At 31.2% G+C, this 19,326-nt stretch overlaps 4 protein-coding genes across 4 annotated transcripts; 2 read left to right on the top strand and 2 right to left on the bottom strand.

The window, feature by feature from the left end:
• Positions 1-77: 77 nt before the first annotated feature.
• On the bottom strand, positions 78-3,170 carry LOC147909795 (uncharacterized). The gene is made up of 3 exons (XM_087406561.1): positions 2,163-3,170; positions 1,071-1,250; positions 78-590 (listed from the first exon to the last, which is right to left on the bottom strand). Exons 1-3 carry the CDS (start codon positions 2,410-2,412, stop codon positions 433-435), a joined length of 588 nt encoding a protein of 195 aa, XP_087262687.1. The 5' UTR covers positions 2,413-3,170; the 3' UTR covers positions 78-432.
• Positions 3,171-6,476: 3,306 nt separating this feature from the next.
• On the top strand, positions 6,477-7,796 carry Osi12 (DUF1676 domain-containing protein Osi12). The gene has a single exon (XM_011068433.2). The coding sequence runs from the start codon at positions 6,736-6,738 to the stop codon at positions 7,510-7,512; it is 777 nt and encodes a 258-aa protein (XP_011066735.1). The 5' UTR covers positions 6,477-6,735; the 3' UTR covers positions 7,513-7,796.
• A 1,170-nt stretch (positions 7,797-8,966) lies between these two features.
• LOC105153527 (hypothetical protein) lies at positions 8,967-10,777 on the bottom strand. The gene is made up of 2 exons (XM_011068429.2): positions 9,653-10,777; positions 8,967-9,198 (listed from the first exon to the last, which is right to left on the bottom strand). The coding sequence occupies exons 1-2, from the start codon at positions 9,942-9,944 to the stop codon at positions 9,011-9,013; spliced, it is 480 nt and encodes a 159-aa protein (XP_011066731.1). The 5' UTR covers positions 9,945-10,777; the 3' UTR covers positions 8,967-9,010.
• A 209-nt stretch (positions 10,778-10,986) lies between these two features.
• Osi13 (Protein) lies at positions 10,987-17,438 on the top strand. Its single transcript, XM_087406555.1, has 2 exons — positions 10,987-15,166; positions 16,413-17,438. The coding sequence occupies exons 1-2, from the start codon at positions 14,977-14,979 to the stop codon at positions 16,733-16,735; spliced, it is 513 nt and encodes a 170-aa protein (XP_087262681.1). The 5' UTR covers positions 10,987-14,976; the 3' UTR covers positions 16,736-17,438.
• The last annotated feature ends 1,888 nt before the right edge of the window (positions 17,439-19,326 follow it).

The following is a 19,326-nucleotide window of genomic DNA, read 5'->3' as shown; positions in this document are numbered from 1 at the left end:
AGCAAAAAATAAACGCAAATAAATTAACAATACTATATTTTTATTAACAATATTAAATTAACAATATTTCTCATATAAAATTAAATAACATTTAAAAATTTTGTCTTTGTATTACATTGTTTAAGTGTAACCACTTATTAAAACTAACAGTAGTAATATACAAAATTTTCAATCTTTGATTCAAAAACTTTTTTAAATAAAAAAATACTTTATTTATATTTATAAAGTACACATTTAAATTGGTCATTTCTATTGTTCATTTGTTCTATTATTCAATTGTTCCAAAATATCAAATTTTTTAATAAAATTAGATAAGCTTTATAAATATTTTTGTTTATAAATAGATTTATGTATAATATAAGTAGCTTTACAAATAATTATTCTATAAATAATTATTTTATTTCCTTGAAAATCTTTGTCTCTCCATTTATATTAAAATATAAGCTGTCGTCGCTTCCGATGTTCGTAAAGATAATCATTACGATCATCACTGTAATCATTACGATGATCGTAATCGACGCTTGAGCTGTGGGTTTGTATGTAGCTGGTATGTGGATGTTTCACTATTTCATAAGAAACTTTTTCAGAATCTGAAAGAAAATTTTATTAATTAAATCATTTCATATAAATTACTGATTTGTTTTGACATCATAAAATCGTATTATTTTCTAAGAGCTAACCTTCCAAATTTCTATTATCAGAAAAATTTACAGAATATATTTAAAACCGGAAAAGTTATCAAAAAACTTTATAAAATATATTATCGTCAAAAACAAAATATATTATAAATATATAGAATTATAGAACACAATATGATTTAATTTGAGAAGCTATATTTTAAGATTTATTTTAAATTTATTTAATTATTTAAGTTTGTACATAAATTTTTTTCTTAATATTAATTTTCAATATTCCTTTTCTCATTTTTAACTGTTTAATTTAATTAACTATATTGTTGTTAAAAAAAAACAAATATTTGTATTTCTTTTGATCATAGAGGCTTGACTTTTAAATATACGAGCATGAAATAATAATTTTTTATAATTTTTTTTGATTTACCTACCACGTACCATTCTTTTTTACAATTGCGGCAATGGCAATCGCTATAGCTACTTTGGCAAGCAATATTGCTTTTCCTGCGAGAGCTGCAACGCCATGTAATAGTCCATACAGCAATGCTGCTTTCAAAGCAGCTAACATGTAAAAAACTACTCTGCTATTTCCTTTTTTATCTTTTTTCCGAGCAGAAACTGAAATTTAAAATAAATTGATTAATTAACCAAGTATTTATACTATCTAATTTAGATCAAAAATTAAATTATATTATTAAATTAATCAAATCAACAATGAAAAAAATAAAGGTGCTGATTATAAATAAATTATTATAAACAAACATTATATATGCAATATATTAGGTGTTGGAATTAATTCGTAGCGTTTTTAATGAAAGAATGTTATTTATTTCACATGAGCATTAAAAAATACATTAATGAAAGTACTTCCCATCACTTGTAAAACGCTACGAATTAATTCCAACACCTAATATAATATACGTCTTTATTTTTAACTGCTTCTTTACGTATAATATCAAATTTATATGTATAAAAGAATTATTATTTTTTGAAAAACTAATAAAAAAATGTAATAAATAAATATATTGTACTATTTACTGTGTAATCATATCGATTTATTTAATTATTTTATTTAATATTTGTTTACTTAATTGTTGATTAAAAGATTCAAAATATCGACTAAAACTATTAAAACTTTCCTTTTTTTTACTAACTTTTTTTATTAATAGAATGTTTTTCCACTCAGAAATTGAGCATTAAATGTAAGATTCTAGAAATAATAGACAATGAAAGTGTATTTTAAAAGATAATTTTGCAAATAAAGGGGGTAGTTATAAAATGTTTTTGTTTTATTTAGTATACTTAAATATATATAGTAATATAATATAACTAAATATATTTTTAAATTATATATTACATTATACTTATTTAATAGAAAAAGTCATCTAACATCTTTTATTTAATATCTTTTTTCTTGAAATTACTCTAAAATTACTCTAAAAAAAAATATGAAACATGCTATTACTTTTCTTAATTATATTACAATATAAACTGCAGATTTATTTTAAGAAAATCAGCAAGAATTCTCACCTTCACCCATGTCATTAATATCATTTAGAAGTCTTTGTCGGGCTTCCCTGTTAGATTGCGTTTGATTCTTGCTATTTGGCGATGAAGTATCGGCCGACTCATAGGTTTTACACTTGGAAATGTCACCTTCATTGTTAGCACACTCGATTGTATCCGAAGTTTTCAATAGATGTTTTCTGTTCACGGGCTCGCAAGAATAAATGGCGATGAAACCGCCTAATATCAGAACCGCGAAGAGTCGCCAAAGCATGTTCGATCAGAACTGACGCTTTGTGAAGATCGTCATATTTATAGGCTCTAGCAATTAGTAATAATGGCGAAGTAAAGTGGTGTTACGACATACAGAGCGTGAATGCATCTATGGTAAAATGCATCATGCGCATAAAATTATTCCAACGTACGGTGCTGCAGAACCGTACGTTTCTGCACGCATATAGTGGCGGATCCAATATACGTACAAGGATACACATCTAGTGTACATATAGTATTGTACTTGCCACATTGTTAAATGGAGTGCATGAAGCGCAGTGAGAAGATAAATCTCAGCGGCGCGTATCATTATTTCGTCCTATCAGAAATATGTATTTGTGGAAGTATGTGATGCAAGTTGACTCGCATATTCGAATTTACGCTTGGAGAGATAGATGGCTAGATAAACAACAAGATAGGTGAGAAAAGTAGGTGGGGAGGATGACATAGATGAAATCTCAAATTTATCGAAATCGAAGGTCAAGCATCAACGAATATGTTGGTCGTACAATAGCTATTTCTATACAAACGCTTGATACAATTTGGATGTATATGTACTGTTACGGATCCATAATTTGCGAGAAAGGTAATTTATTTAATATCAAATAGACCGATAATAGAAACGTTGAAGAAAGTAGAAAGTGATGTGAAACATACGATTAATTTTTGTATTACTCCTAACTAATGTTTTATTTATCTTACATACACACACATACTCAGGTTTCGTTTCGACAGGTAGTCGTTTAGTTTAATTCAAAATGTCAATTGTTTCTATTATTTGATATTAATGATTGTATATTATTATGAATTTGGAGATTTTTCTCCAATATAATAAATGATGTAAAAATTAATTAAGTTTCCTATTGTCAAATATATAACGATATTATTTGTCAAAAGTTCTTCTACAGTACTTTAATTTGAAGTAAATAATCATCATCACCTTATGTATTATTTTCAATTACACACATTGTGGTATATAAAGTGACAGTAAAGATTGTTATATTACTGAGTGGAAGAATGATGCTCTGATTTATTATGCACCGCAGCTGTCATTTAAAAAGTTATTAAAATGAATGCGTGAACTGAATTAAGATGATAAGTAGATTGTCAAGTGAATGAAAAAGCTTTCTTTTCACTTGTTACAGCTCCCACGATCCTCGCGCGCCGGAAAGTGGAGAATAAGGTCTAAAAAGCATGATCTTTTTCTTCGACGAGTGTTTTGTATGCCACTGGGCCAATCGAGCATCCTCGATTTACTACTCAGTGTATTACAGACAGGGTTACAGCCTCTGAAGGTTACCAGCTATACGCATCATAACATGGCACGAAGAATGCAGCTCCTACTCTTTAGTATCTAATAGACGTTTAAAGTTCCTTGCATATCCCCGGTGTTGTAATGTAAGGTATTATAATTCAAAGAGCCATTATTCTTTCTACAATATTTTGCAATCTTGTTTTATAGATCCTGTTATGTCTGCTATGTAATTTTGATATTTCTGCGTGTAGCTTTTCCTTGGTTCGATTATGCTCATCATGAGCAACTACGCTGGATTATTTGAACGATTTTTTGCGGACATGCCGTTTCAACATTTTAAATCCGATAGAGCTCTTTGGAATATAAATTTTTTCATTTTTTTATTAAATCGTACTAAATTTAATGCTTTTTTTTGAACAAACATGATCCGACAATGAGCTAAATCAGAACCCTCCACATCCGAATCGGCAGAACCACCTGTTGCTGATCATTGACCTGAATCTAATAACAGGCAGAAACGTCCTGTTCTTGTCTAAAATATCTCTCGAGGAAATCACTCATGACGATTTAACCTATTGCCTCACTTTTATTATTCCGGAAACCTGTGTGTTCCATACAATAACTGATGTTTCGTATAGGTGACTTTTACTACGTAAGGCTTTTATAAATTATCCATTTTTCCCATACTTTATAGTTTAGTTTTAAATCATGAAGTCCAATGATAAATGGGTAGCCTATTTTAATTTTAATTTTCATTTTTTTTTTTACAAAGAATAGTATCATTGTGACTCAATGACGCCTTGGTAAGTATTCTTTTGGCAAACTTCCGCGAATTAGACGTTGAGGGATGAATGGGATAATTCATGAGGCATCATTAAGATAAATGTCTCGGCTGAAACGTCCTACTTTTCTACTTTTGCGAACAATCGAAAGTACGCCGCTCTTGGGACCTGAGTATCAGATAACAAATAATTGCGCACTGTGCGTAGACTCATAGCAGCGAAATCCATTTCTCGCACCATTCGTGAGAATATAACTGCACGCTCAGAATGTGGCACGGGCCTTAATACAGTTAAACACCGTCTGTGTAAGCCCGTAGCACTGACTATGGGATAATCGCGAAGTAGGTAACAGTATGGAGGATGCATCGTTGGCTGTTGTCGCATTAGAGATGCGCTAACCTCGATCGAATGTGTCGAGGATGCGCCAGGCGCTCAGCTTCACGCTCCTAACAAATCGTGATACAAGAAGAAAACAGAATACATTGGACCAGATAATTTCACCTTGTGGGTTTGCACACGTTATTAATCCTTTCGAGGCTAAGTGCTACAATTTCGTACACAAAAGGTATGCAGATTTTTTTTATCTTCCATGTACAGTCCATGGCGATTCCTTAAAAGAAATAAAAGATCTGTTCTAAAATCATAATAATAATTATTTTATAAAAAATGTAGCTGTCTTTGAATCCTAAAATCTTGTTTTGTTTTAACTGTATAAAAGGATTATTTATTTAGTATATCTTTTAGTAGTAGCAAATAGAAAGGTACAAAAACATGTTCTAATGAATGTATTAATCGGTATACATATGGAGTGCATATGTGTGTCAAAACGTTGCTAGTAATTGAGTAAATTAGCTAATTATACGCCATAAGGTTGCGAATTCCACATTCGTAATGTACATTTATCTACTGATAATCTCTATTTCATGGCTATCAGACCAAAAATGAACGACAGCTGGTTTATATATAACGTTGTGTTGAGGGAGATGCAATGTGTATGTAATCAAAAAGCAATTTGTGCAAGAGTAAGGTGCTATGCAGTTATAAGTTGTACTATTGCGCAATAAAGCAGTATCGCATCATGTAATCACAAAGCGCGTTGCTGTTTTGTTCGTCTCGCTTTACGTATTTCAGTGTCAATAAATCTGGAACAAAATGAAATCTCTTCTTCAACGTCATATCTTGCTGAAAGAATAGAGATAGTAAAGACAATTTCAAATACATTTTACGTTCTTCATACATTAATGTGATTTATATTTATTAATTTATATTCAGAGCGCAACTGTGAAAAAAGATTAAAAAAATGAGAAACGGTTCGTGACGATTGTCGTTAGATAAATACAAAACATTATCCACCATCTATGCGGGACACAACATGATGAGAATGATACACCAAAATGCAGGGAAAGTAGATCATCCGTGTCGATAATCCTCGCTCATTCCACGCCGCAGGAAAATCGTACGATAGGAAGGTCACGGGCTGTCCGTAACCTGGAACCAGTTTCTACAATAGCATCCTCACGTTATGCTAGGGGTCAGAGAGATCACGGTGCCAGATACTCTGCCAATGCAGTCTACGGCGCTCCCCTCTGGTCTCATCTCAACACAGGCTTTGCCTCTCTTCTCCCGCGCAAAATGCGAATCATGATGAGACCGCACACTAACATGACGCGGAAGATACACACATAGTATCTCCAAGTACATAACCGCCACAGTGAAATTTAATGAACGAATCGCGTGGTAGCGAATCGCGTTGAACAGCAGTGTCTCGATCTCGAGACGCGAGTGGGTCTCTGTGTCAGGAAGGGTCACATGTTCTTGGCGCGCTACCACTATGAGAATTTTTACTTTGGCCCCGTCCCGCCGCGACGGCAGCTGTCTAGCGAGCTGAAAGAGAAAGAGGAAGATGCAAGGACGAGAGGGGTTTGCGATGGGGAGAAGAAAGAAGAGATTATCCACTCATACAAGTGAGGTCGTGTCGTCACATGCACCAGCATATCCGTCCGTTTATACGAGAGAGATACCTCATCCCCTTCGTGAAGGATGGTATCTAGGAGGATGGCAACTCGCTGGTATATATCTGCTCGGAGGCTTCGTCCTGATGCCAGTTCTCTCTAGTCGAGGATCATCTAGCTCGTGGGTGCGCGCAACTATTCGTATATCCGACTAGTCACTTCGAATTTCGAGTCGCGTGTCTCTCGCGTGACTTCGAAGATACGAGGTGTCTGTGATTTAATCCCAAAATTGTCCAGTTAAGCATTCGCGAGTTGGAAAACCATCCAAATCCAACATGTTGGCGATTAAGATTATATCAAAGTGCGTGCTGCTGTTGTTAGTCTGCAGTGCAATTCATGCCAATGAGGACGGCGGATTCCTTGAACGAGGATACCGTGCTCTTTATCGTGTCTACGAGGAGTGCGAGCATCGCAATATGGCCGTGTCGCCGTGTTTGAAGAAGAAGGCGATCGCCTTTTTCGAGAGACTCGGTCGTATACAGACTTTACCGATCAGCGATAATCTCGAGCTGGTCAAAGTCGCTTCTGCGACGGATGATAGCTCGAAAAATACGGTTCCCGATCTGGAAAAGACTTTGGCTAGAACTAACGGAGGGGCCATGGACGAAATGCTCAACGATATTCTGTTCGAGCGCGTAGCCGCGCTAATGAACAGTTTCAACGTGCAGATCAGCTTACCAAAGACAAATTCTGGCGAATTGAAACGAAGTATTGAGGAAGGTCGTGGGAAAATGAAGAAGATGATGGGCATGATGATGATGGGAATGGCGATGAAACTCGCCGCGTTAATTCCCATTGCTATGGGCGTGCTTTTCCTGCTGGCAGGCAAAGCTCTGATCATCAGCAAGATCGCTTTAGTTCTGTCGTTGATCATCGGTTTGAAGAAACTATTAAGCCAAAAGCAGGGTCACGATCATGGCGGCTGGCAGCAAGGCGGAGGTGGATGGGACAGAAGCCTGAAGGGAGTTGTAGACGCACCTGTATCATCAATAACGGAAGCCGATCGCGAATACGCTCAGACTTTAGCCTACAACGCACGGCAGAAGCATTAAACAATCCGCAGCAGGAAGAAACAATGGGAAATCTTCAGGTATTAGGAGGAAGCAACGCCTGTATCCAAAGGAGCAGATAATATGCAATTTCAGAGACAGTTCGGAACAACGAAATAGATTCACTTATTTATGTTTTAAAATAAATTTTATCATTTATAAAACATCGCATTTATGTGTACTGCATAGATTACGATAAAAAGAAGAGAGTGTATAGATGGAATATATCAGTGATGTTATTGTTAAAATAAGAAAAAAAATATGAACGAAAATATAGAAAATGCAAAAACTTTAAAAAAATTGAAAGTAGGAAAAAAGATTCAATTGGACGAGCTGTTCTTATTCGTGTAAATTTTTAACAATTTTTAACAAGTCTGATCGCTTTTTAAATGATCATCGATATGATAATAATCGCATCGTAATTTCTTCTAAATTAATTATAAATAACGTAAATATTTAATGATACGATAATACAATATGTAGTAAATTTTATTATTATATACATTTGGAGCGAAAAGGAAGTTACCGTAAAGAAGCTATTTCGACAATTTTCTGCAAAGCGAGAAAAATGCGCAAGCTGTAAAAATGTATAGCTGGAATGTAAATAACTGTCAAAAAATATAAAACAAAAAAGTGATGACGACAAATATTTCCATTTCAACTGTCAATTGCCTCAGTAAACAATCTAACAAAATGTGATAGCGAGAGAGTAATTTTCACTCACGAAAACTTCTAATGGTACCTGTTTGAAGTTTTTGTCGACAATCAAAACGCGATCAATCACGAGGTTAAATGAAAAGATGACAGATTTTAGTCTTTGATTAGCCGAATTTGTAGTCGTTTCTCAGTACACTTGCGATATTTATATTTATTTATTTATTTAGTACCTCACCAAGGTAGGCAGAAAGTATTTATTTTAGATTTATAAAATAACTTTAGAGAGAGTTTGGAATGTGTAGCTTGCGACAAGTACTTACATCTGTATCAATATTTACGTTACTAAAATCTTGTGTTCAGTAGAGTAAGCGTAACGATTAAAATACTTGAGTGTTAAAATGTAGTGAATAAGAAATACTAATTCCATCATCTGTCAACATTTATTATATAATGATTAATTTATATAAATATATTACATTTTAAGAAGTGTAACATTTATTTCGTAATGATCGTAATACATGAGAATTGTTTCGCGTAACGTTTTCCATTTGTAGTGTCTAAAAGATGAAAAATAATTTAATTTAATGTGTTTACAAGTATACACTTGACGCGACGCATTTTCTAATGTATACGAAATGTATACGAAATGTATACGTTTGACTCCGAGAAGCGATTATAAATTCGGCTTAAGCGTTACTTTGTGCACACAGGCGTTCAATACTTTCTCAAAGATAAGTTACACAAGTCTAACCTGATTGTAAATTATTACGAAATAAAGTCGTATGTCATTCTCACTTCTTAGTATATTCTTGGTGCTCTCCTTCTAAAGATCCTGATTTCGTTGTCAATGTATCTTCAGTCCGAGAACGGCAGCAAACAAGGCGAAGAAGAATCCCGCAAGCAGCGTCGTTCCTTTGAGAAGAATCAAACCTCCAAGTATTGTTGGTATCAGAGCGACAAATTTGAGTTTATATGCCATCAGCAACGCCAACATAGTACGGCCAACCTTTCGTTTCTTACGCCGTGCTTCATCTGAAAATTATCACGAACAATATGATTAAAATCTTGAATATATTTTCGATGATTTAGATTTGAAATAATGAAAATATCGAATTATTTAATACTGTTATATTTATAATAATATGATTCTAGATATGAAAACGATTTCACTTACAAGAAAATTTATTACAATTGAAAAATTAACATTAAACTCATTGATACTACTTGTTAGGATTTTAATGTAAAAATTATAAAATTTTAAATTATCGACATAAATGTTCGATATATCTCATTTCAATAATGAAAACCATTATAACATATCTTAGAGAAAACCGTTATACAACGGTACCGTTAATCATACTTCATCAGAATGACAATTCAAACATAACATTTGCTGCTATTTTTTTACATCAGTGTTTTATAGCGCTTGCATTAGAAGATAAAAGCATTTCTGTCATTAAGCATTATAAGGCCGGTTTTAATTTACCTCGTTCCTCCACTTCAATCTTAGAATGTGCATTATAGAAGTCTTCATCAATTGAACGATGAATCTTGGCTATGTTATTTTTGACGTTGTGACCATTGACCGAAGAAATAGGATTCTCGAAGGTGATATTATCATTCATGTACCTAAGGATCTTCTCGCCGGAAATGACGGTTCTCTCTTCTTTCTGCCATTTCTCTGACGTCGATTTCGAATGCTCACTCGCGCGACTGACGCAATTCAAGGTCAGCAAAACCGCGACCAGATTAGCTCTCAACAGCATCTTTTCTCGCATTCATGAAGAATGAGTTCTCGCTGGAAATCCACTGATGGTATTTGCACGGTTTCGTCTACAATCTTACTCTTTCGTCTATCTCACCTTATTTCATTGTCAAGACGTCATCGCGCACTGATTGATTTTCCTAGATCAGGGAGTACCCGACGAATGTTTCCTCGAATAACATCCGAATGACTGACGAAGCGAGCACTGTCTTTCTCTAGGATCGACGATGAATCACGAAAGATGAGCTACGGTCGTCACGACATGCCTCTTCCGTTGCTCGTGTCCACTTTTGGTTGAGCTCGTTTTGTTCCGTATGCAAGATTTTAAAGTTGGATCTATGGAAACGACATATGGAAAGAGAGAAGATGTCAACTGGGTATGGGCAATATAGAAAGAAGGAATGAACGGTGCAACGAACAACCGCGAACTAACTGATCCGCCGTTGATCCACTGTTCGACGACAAACTGACCGGACGCAGTGGATACCACGCCGGGCACGCTTCAGTTGCCGAGAAAATCGGCAGTCCGTGTAAAATGAGCTCCGACCGGTGAGCCAGCGATATATACGCTTGCGGTAAACACTATGATCCAAATTGTCAGTACCGATATATGTGTCACGTTATATCGCAGAACGGTATATACGATGCATAGACACGGTCATACCAGATAAGAAGGTTTCTGCGGGTGTTCTCGTCGCGTAAGAGAAAGGGAGTGGAGGCCGTCGCGCGAACGAGCGCATTATAATGCCTCTATAGGGGCGGAAATGGTTTTGCAGAAACACGATGTATTCGCAGTGAACGTCGTTTTGCAATGAACGCGATTTTTTTTAAGTTACGCCACGCAGATATCCGGGCCAAAGAAAATTTGATGATCTTCACGTTGGAAACGTTTCGTGTCTCTAGTCATCGTATAAGATCATAGCGTGATTTGCTTTATCTCTGATGTTCTTATCTCAAGGAAAGTCAGCTTATAAATGTTTGATCTAATTTTCAAATCTCTATGATCAAATGCTCATGTACTTTTGTATCTTTTAATGATTTTTTTTATTCTCTTATACTAAATTCTAAGATATTTTACATTTACAAATTGGCATAGTACGTTGACTGATAATCTTATCCGATTGTGATTATTTGCATGAGCAATTTCCAATATTTTAAAAACAACGTTTCTTTGTTTAGAAACTTATTTTAAAATTAACTAAAAGAACATATATTTATTTGATATATTCACTGTTAAATAATCTTATTTGTAAGTTAAAATATGTAAGTCACTGTTATTTTTAATTTAATCTCATATACTTGTGATTGAAATAATATCCGCTGGATATCCGGAAAAAGTTGTGTCACTGTTTCACTTCATTCCCTTCCACTCGCTTTTCAATTTTGTTACGCCACTTTTAGATTATCGATTGCCTTTCTTTTGTCAGAGCATCATCCCACACTCATAACAGAGCATCACAAACTGCACTACATTTTACAATCTGCTGCATATTTATCTGAGCTATCTGAAGCACGTTCCGCTTAAGTGCACAATGGAATATTGCACATTGCTCTAACCACGACATAAATGAGCATCTTATTGAGTATTCTGCCCGTAGGATAAGAAATTAGAAATCTGCGTGTATACACGTAGAAATCAACGTGAAAAGACTGGGATCTTTTTTTTTTAGTTACGCCCAGCAAACATGCGGGTTGCTAATAATCCGGTAGCTTTAAATGATCCTTACAACCTGATAATATTTTCTTCTCGTTGCGTTTAATGTATTAATTTGCGTATGTAGGTATATGGGTCCAAAAATACTTGTACACACATACACACACACACATTGCGCTCTTACGGTTACTTTTAATTTATCTTAAGATCAATTTCATAAGAATATTAAATACAATATTTTAACACAATGAGAACATGGGTGTTATTTAACTGATTTAATATAGGTTCTATTACTTTTATAGAATTTGATATGACAGAGAAATGTTTCTTCATAAAGTTATACATTATTGAAATTCAAATAAAACGGAGATTGTATTATTGCATCGTTTACCGAATAAGTAAATGTAATAAAATAAAGTGTACGCGAGATTGACAATGTATATAATAGAACGAATTTATATTATTTAACATCTACAGAGTAGACAGTTATTAATGTATTTAATATTCATTAAATTGCGGAAAAATGTAGTGAAATTATAACAATTTGCATAATTAACACAAAGCATTCGAAACGTGTATCGGATGCCCGCGTACGAGATTGATGAGACAAAGCATTAGATACAGCGTGAAATGTTTCCATTTTATTAAATGATTAATAGTCTGACTGTTTCCAACAATTATCAGGTTCTTATCTGCTCTGAAAATCACGAGTCACATGCATCATATTAAATAAAGTGATACTTAACAATCATTATCACATATGTACTCTCTCCTTGACTTTCTTCATTCTCGGATATTACATCGAGGCAGTTTCACAAGTAATAAACCTGTATATTTACCAACTTGAACAGAGAACTTGCACGCACTAATTACGCACTCGTAGCAAAATTGTTTTTTTTGGATACGTTGTTTTTAGTTTGTGGCTAATAAAAGACATTACCTGTATATTATGTTTGTCGCTATTGAAATTATCAGACTAGTTATTTAAAGATAGAGCATTAGTCGAGTTCCTCGTGTATGAAGCCGACAACCTACATATCGGTACAGTAGTTTTATTCATATACCTCCTAAGTATATCACTTCAGATTCTTGGAAAGAGGAAATAAAGAATAATTTGTTTTTTTTAAGATCTTAATAATAATCCTAAATAATAATGATCGTTAGGAGGAAGATATCAAAAGACGAAATGATAAAATGATAAATATTAATTCTGTTATTATAATGATTTTTGGGGTTATATATATATACATATACATATTGTCTTACCATTTATTTTTATATTTATTGCAATCTATGATAAATTCTTATAATCTATGATAAATTCATATGGTAAAAATAATTCTTTTCACATATGAAAAAATTAAAGTTTTCGTGAAAGTGGAGACGAAATCCATCATAGATGTATATTTCGTTTCACAATATTAAGTTAATGTTTTATGCACATTTAAAGTTTGGAGGAGGTCATTTCAGCCACAGTGCAAGATGAAATTTTGTAATTGTTAAAAATCATTTTTATGTATAATAAAATTGATTGTTGAATCAGATAAAATTAATGTGATGAAACAGAAAAGAATGAAAAACGTATTTTTTATCGAAAAATGCTAAAAATGATCAATTTTTTAAACCTTAAAAAACCATAGTATTCATATCTTTTTCATTAATATTCACAAAGATAAAAAAGCCGAAAAAAGAAGAAATTTAAACCATTTTCGATTACAAATTTATTTTTTAAATCATTTTGTACTACTCCAATTTATCTATTCCAATTTAATTTTTTTGATTCAGTGATTAATTTTATATGGAAATATATGATTTTCAGATAATCGCAAAATATGATATTATTATGTTATGATTAATTGTGATTATTAGGATCAAAGAATATTAGCCAATTAACAATTGTTACGTTGAAATATTAGAAATTAAATTATCTTTAGAATAAATAAAAAAATTTCAGGCAATATTTATGATTACTATAGCTTTATAAGCATAATGTATAATATATAATTTGTGAGCTTACTCACATGGAACTATTATTACTGTTATTACTATTGTTATAGTTCTAATTTTATCAAATAACAGGCGCTCACGAAAGAGGAGCCTATCATTAACGATATAATAACTTTGCTTGTGTAAAAAATGAATTAGCCTAATAATGTTAACCCATGTAAGTATAACGGTACGAAATAATAAATAAGATACTAAGCTATAAATTAAAACACGCATAAAAGTTTTAAAAAATTGCTTTTTAAATAAAAGTTTCTACATTTAAAAAATGTGCTAGATAATAATTTATAACAATGTTTCTTTCGTATGTAACTAAAATTATTTTCAGAAAAATATTGTAATTTATTAAAAATTTCTAAAAATATGATTGTGATAATATGGATATGACGTTCGTATTTAAATTAATATAAAAATGTTGTTCTTTACTGCTTTTCTGACGTTTATCTATCGTATTCAAGCGTGAAACATCATTTTTTTCTGATGTTGATAGAAAATACTTCACTTAATGATGAGCATGAATATAGATCTTTTTTATAATCTTTACTTATTAATTGAAAAGTTGGTTACTAAAGGTACGTACACTTTCTTCTGTGATTAATGATTAATAACTAATTTTATACGCTTTACGGTAAAGAAATGATATTATTCATTAATATAATTTGTCAAAATCTTTTAATATTAATTAATTATTAACTATATTTTATTATACTTCAACTTCTTTGTAGTATAATACAATATTGATAAAAAATTTTATCATTAAAAAATTATTGCTGGCTTTAATTTAATTAGATATCAAATTATTATCGGTACAATAATTGAAACGCTATTGATTCTCTTTAATTATAGATCCGCTTATAGAATGAAATGGTTTAATTTGAATTATTTCTAGTTTACTTTTTTCGGTATAAGCAGGCTATAGATCGTTGCAGTCTTTGTACCATAACTATTCGAGTGTAAAACGAACTCAATTGATAATAGATGTATATTCATACGACAAAGGACAATAATAAGACGTTTGATGGAGAGAATGATCTACTTATCCCGGTCGAAATATTCTGTGGAAAGATTCTTCGTTCTTAAGAGTAGTTGACGTGAACAGCGTCCAATGATCGAGGTAGACTAGCTCGAGAGGTATGGGAGTGGACGTTGGATCCTTCGTCACGCATCAGTACCAAGTTAGATGACTGGTCTCCTCCTCTGAGCTTTTCGCGGTCCCACTATATAAACTAATAACCCGGTATAGCACGAATGTCAGTTAACATATTATTGGCGAAGAGGTCGGTCACAATTGCAAGATAAGTGAAGTTTTTGAGGTAAAACGTGATCATAAAGTGAGTTATAAGAAAAAATACAGAAAAGGAATAAAAGAAATCTAGATGCTGGAAAGATGTTACTGCTGTATATGCTACTATTTCTACCTGTGTTCGTCGCAGCACAGGGATTGCAATCAACGAAGACCCTGAATCGAGAGATGATACGGAACAACTCTACAGGCTCTTTAGATTGGATTGGCGAAAGCTTTTTGAACATCGTTGATACATTTTCACCAGTTTCAAAATCGTGTGATAATATAGAAGGTATTAACAATAATAATTATTTGTGGCTAAATGTAGACAATTCTATTCATTTTTAAATCTTGTATATTTATCTAATGTTTGATAAAAAAAGAAGTTCAGATTTTGTTTTATTTTATTTTCTTATTAAATAATAATATATTTTATTTTCTTATTAAAAAGTGTATAGACAAGAAACAATCAATAAGACATAATCAAATAAAAAAACTTTTAATAAAAGTTATATATATTTTTTATATTAATTACTGTTACACTTTTAATAATATTCTGGATTTTAACAAAAAAATTTTTATCTGTTTTTATAAAATTTAAATTTTGATATATAATTTTTATATTATATATGTATAAAAATATGCTAAATTAATATACACAATATACGATAGGCATATTAATACAGATAGAATATGTTTATGGGATATCATTACATTGAGAAAAAAAGAGAGTATTATATCTTTACAACTATTAAATTAATATTATTATAAACTACTATGTAAATTTATAATTGCATTTTTAATTTTATTAATGTCAAATAGAAAAGATTAAATTATTACAAAATGTATGGCTATTTATAATAACGTTTTTATGCAATTTAGTATTAACTAATTTAGTGAAAGTGTAGTATATAAGTGTCAACATCGGTATATATTGTCAAACATTTTTTCTCAATAATACGATCATAAGTTTGTTAACAACAAATTATAATATATCTGGATAAGGAATTACAGGGAAATGAGATAGCAAATCTAGTGTGGTATTTCAAGTTTAGTAATCAAAGATTTGAATAATTTGCTGTAAAATGAAATTATAAGACTGCGTATTAATCAGACGTTGCTAAAGAAGCGTGTAATTGCACATATTGTCCATTATGATACTTTTGGGTTTACGGATTTGTGGAGCCTTACAAAAACATAAGTGCTTTCTACTCTAGTTCATCTTTATTAACTTCCGTGACGATCGTACTTAATAAGGAAGGTATACTTCAATGAAGGAATGCACATCCTGTTTCTGAAGGAACAAAATACTTTTATAATATAAACTTTTAAGTCATAACATATGTAGTGTTTAGTAGAACGTTGCAGGCAATGTAGTATAGGCTGTATCAAGTAGCGATATAAATGATATGTTACATTTATTTTTTATGAATCATGTTTTATATAAAATATAAAAGATATTAGGAAATTAAAAGCACGATTATAACACGATTATATCTATTTGTATTTATTAAGTATCTCTTTTTTATTAATTACAGGGCGTAAAGATAAGAAATTCAAGAAACTGAATAAATATATTCTGCCTTTGCTTATTGGAGTTTTGTTGATAAAATCTATTCTATTGCCCATCACGTTAAAGGCATTGGCAGTTCTAAGCGGAAAAGCTGTTGTACTAAGTTTGATGAGCTTAATCCTGGCAGCCATAGTTGGATTAAAAAAGGTTGCCCAGAAGGAGAGCAACTACGAATCAATCAATAAGTATAGACGACAGGATATATATGATTTCGTTGACGACGTGCAAGAATTCGAACCTTATCGATTTTACAAAGAACGACGTAGAAAAAGAAGTGAAAAGAATTAACGGACGATTCTTTGTTGGTTCCTGAATTATTTTTAACTTTTAATTATTTTATCCTTATAGTAATGTTTGAAGTAGAAAAATATCAGTTTTATTTTAATTTTAAACAATTCTGAAAAGATTGACGTTATATATAAAATTAAGAATAAGATGTATTTATTTAGTTAGTTAATTAATTAATTTTCTATCAATTTTATTTACTTATTTATTTCAGCGTCTGGCTATGATAAAATTACATTCAGATCAAACATTGTAAATATAATAAATTCAAAAGTAGCATAACCAATGAATCAATGTCATATATACGTAATGTTGTAAAAATTATTTGTATTAACATCAATGAAGAGCTTTACAATGGAGATGCGTTAACTGCTTGCGTTAATTATGTTAAATAGAATAACTGACTATTGATACATTGGTAAAAGGTGTCAAAAACTATAAAATTTACAAATGGAAACACAAATATTTACAACTTATAATTAGTCTAATAACTTGACGACAGTTTTCAATATCGCTAACAAAATCCTTTTTAATGCGTAATCACAATGTATATTAACACATTTCACTAGCGTGATGTAAGAAAGAGAGAAAGTTTCTTGATTCCGTGAGGAACTGTTTGTATAGTATATTTATGTCTTTCTTGTATTCCATTTCTCTGTCGAAGTTAAATTATTCAATTATGTAAATAAATATGTTCCCAACAAAATTTTTTGAATTATTATTACAATATGCTTATATAATTCTTATATAATGAGAATATTATTTATGTAATGAGAATATAAATTTTGTTAACTATTAAGAAAAAATAAAATATTGTCAATCATTACAAAAAAAAGAATATCTATTAAACATAAGATTTTTAAACGATTTTTTAATCAAAAATAGGAAATTATTAACATTATCAATTGTATAATAAATGATTGAGAAAAAGCGATCTTCTAGAGAAGGAGCGGTCACATCGTATCACGTGAAGAATAAAAGAAAAAAAAAAATAAGATAGGAACTGACCTCAATATAAGTCATTGCTCTTTGATTCTCTAAATTTTCTACATTCCTATGTAGTTAAAAAGAACTGTTTTAAAGAACTTTTATGCTTCATCGTAATTATTTTATAATATAAATGAAATAAATAGTTTTGCATAGGCATGTGTCGAATATTACATGTATTCACAATCATTTGTGTTAGGTATCACCGATAGGTGCATTAGTTAACAATGTATTTATATTGTACAAATAAACAAATTAGTTATTACTCTTTATTTTCTAAAAAAAAATGTATTTTTAAAATATCGATGATTTCGTTATAGGTAAAAATTCTCATATTTCTCTGAAATAAATGCAGAAGAACGTAACCGATGATAATCATAACTCAGAAAATTAATCTAAAATTGTCTTCATTTCTTCCTTTGGATACCGTTAAACGAAGATGACAAAGTTCTTTCCATATCTGACGTTAAATATTTAAACAGATTCGTATAGAGCACAATGAAATACCTCTTGTGAATAAATTATCTGTTACCTTTTCAAGTGGTTGCCTAAAGCAACGTTGATGATGTCTTCATTGTTGTTTCGGTATGTTACATTAATTTCTCTTATGCATAATCCGGTATAAAATTAAAATAAAATTAAAATTAAAATAAAATTAAAAATAAACAATCTGTACAAGGCCAATAAGAGTCACAGACTGGTGAAGGTGTCAACGATTAAAATCTACACCATTAATCGATTGTGTGGAATCTTCTTTATTTTGAACGGTTTTTCGGCTCTCTTTGAAATCCTCCTCAGCAATACATATCTAAAATCTTAAATCATTTATTTTGAATCTTCCGTCACATGTGAGTCACTAACAGATTGCCAACTGAAGTGGATCCTATTTGACATATATAAAATTAAAATTGAGTCAATAAGAAAAATCCAACCATCTCAAACAGGAAGTTCAACAATTCCATGAAGTTTTGGAGGTTTATATTAACTAATAAATTATTGAAGTTATCTCAGTTTTATACATATTCACTATTTATAACATTCCTCTCCGGATAGTCAAAAGCATTTAATGGACAATTTTTTTGAAAAAGGACACTCCGTAAAACAAAATAATTAAGTCATAACTAACATTACAATATTTTAAATATAAATGTAAAATCATAAATTATATGTATGTGTGTGTGTGTATATATATATATATTAGGTGTTGGAATTAATTCGTAGCGTTTTTAATGAAAGAATGTTATTTATTTCACATGAGCATTAAAAAATACATTAATGAAAGTACTTCCCATCACTTGTAAAACGCTACGAATTAATTCCAACACCTAATATATTTCTTAAATAGAATTAATAAAATCAATAATGTCAAAATTAAAAGGATATGTAATTTTAAAAAGATATGTGCGATTTCTGCGATAAATCCACTATTTAGATTTTCTTTTCCAAAAAAGAATATTGTGTATGTCTTGCATAATAATTTTGCAAATGTGATAATTCCTTCTTTTATCTTGAATACTTTTAATGTTGTTGAGAAATAGAATTTTTTATACATAATGATAGAAATTCTTGTAAACCCGAGCTAAATAATTGTGATAAAAATAAAAAAC

Source organism: Acromyrmex echinatior, chromosome 5 (assembly GCF_024713525.1).
Source record: "Acromyrmex echinatior isolate Ae372 chromosome 5, ASM2471352v2, whole genome shotgun sequence".
Classification (NCBI taxonomy): domain Eukaryota; kingdom Metazoa; phylum Arthropoda; class Insecta; order Hymenoptera; family Formicidae; genus Acromyrmex; species Acromyrmex echinatior.
This window is presented reverse-complemented; position numbering and strand designations above follow the sequence as displayed.

Bases quoted from the DNA above. Each gene is read 5' to 3' on its own strand.
- Osi13 (XM_087406555.1), top strand. From the start codon at position 14,977: ATGTTACTGCTGTATATGCTACTATTTCTACCTGTGTTCGTCGCAGCA. The intron at 15,167-16,412 runs GTATTAACAATA...TATTAATTACAG, and splicing joins ATCGTGTGATAATATAGAAG to GGCGTAAAGATAAGAAATTC.
- LOC105153527 (XM_011068429.2), bottom strand. From the start codon at position 9,944: ATGCGAGAAAAGATGCTGTTGAGAGCTAATCTGGTCGCGGTTTTGCTG. The intron at 9,199-9,652 runs GTAAATTAAAAC...GATAATTTTCAG, and splicing joins GATTGAAGTGGAGGAACGAG to ATGAAGCACGGCGTAAGAAA.
- LOC147909795 (XM_087406561.1), bottom strand. From the start codon at position 2,412: ATGCTTTGGCGACTCTTCGCGGTTCTGATATTAGGCGGTTTCATCGCC. The intron at 1,251-2,162 runs GTGAGAATTCTT...TTTAAATTTCAG, and splicing joins TATTAATGACATGGGTGAAG to TTTCTGCTCGGAAAAAAGAT. The intron at 591-1,070 runs GTACGTGGTAGG...ATTTTCTTTCAG, and splicing joins CGCAATTGTAAAAAAGAATG to ATTCTGAAAAAGTTTCTTAT.
- Osi12 (XM_011068433.2), top strand. From the start codon at position 6,736: ATGTTGGCGATTAAGATTATATCAAAGTGCGTGCTGCTGTTGTTAGTC.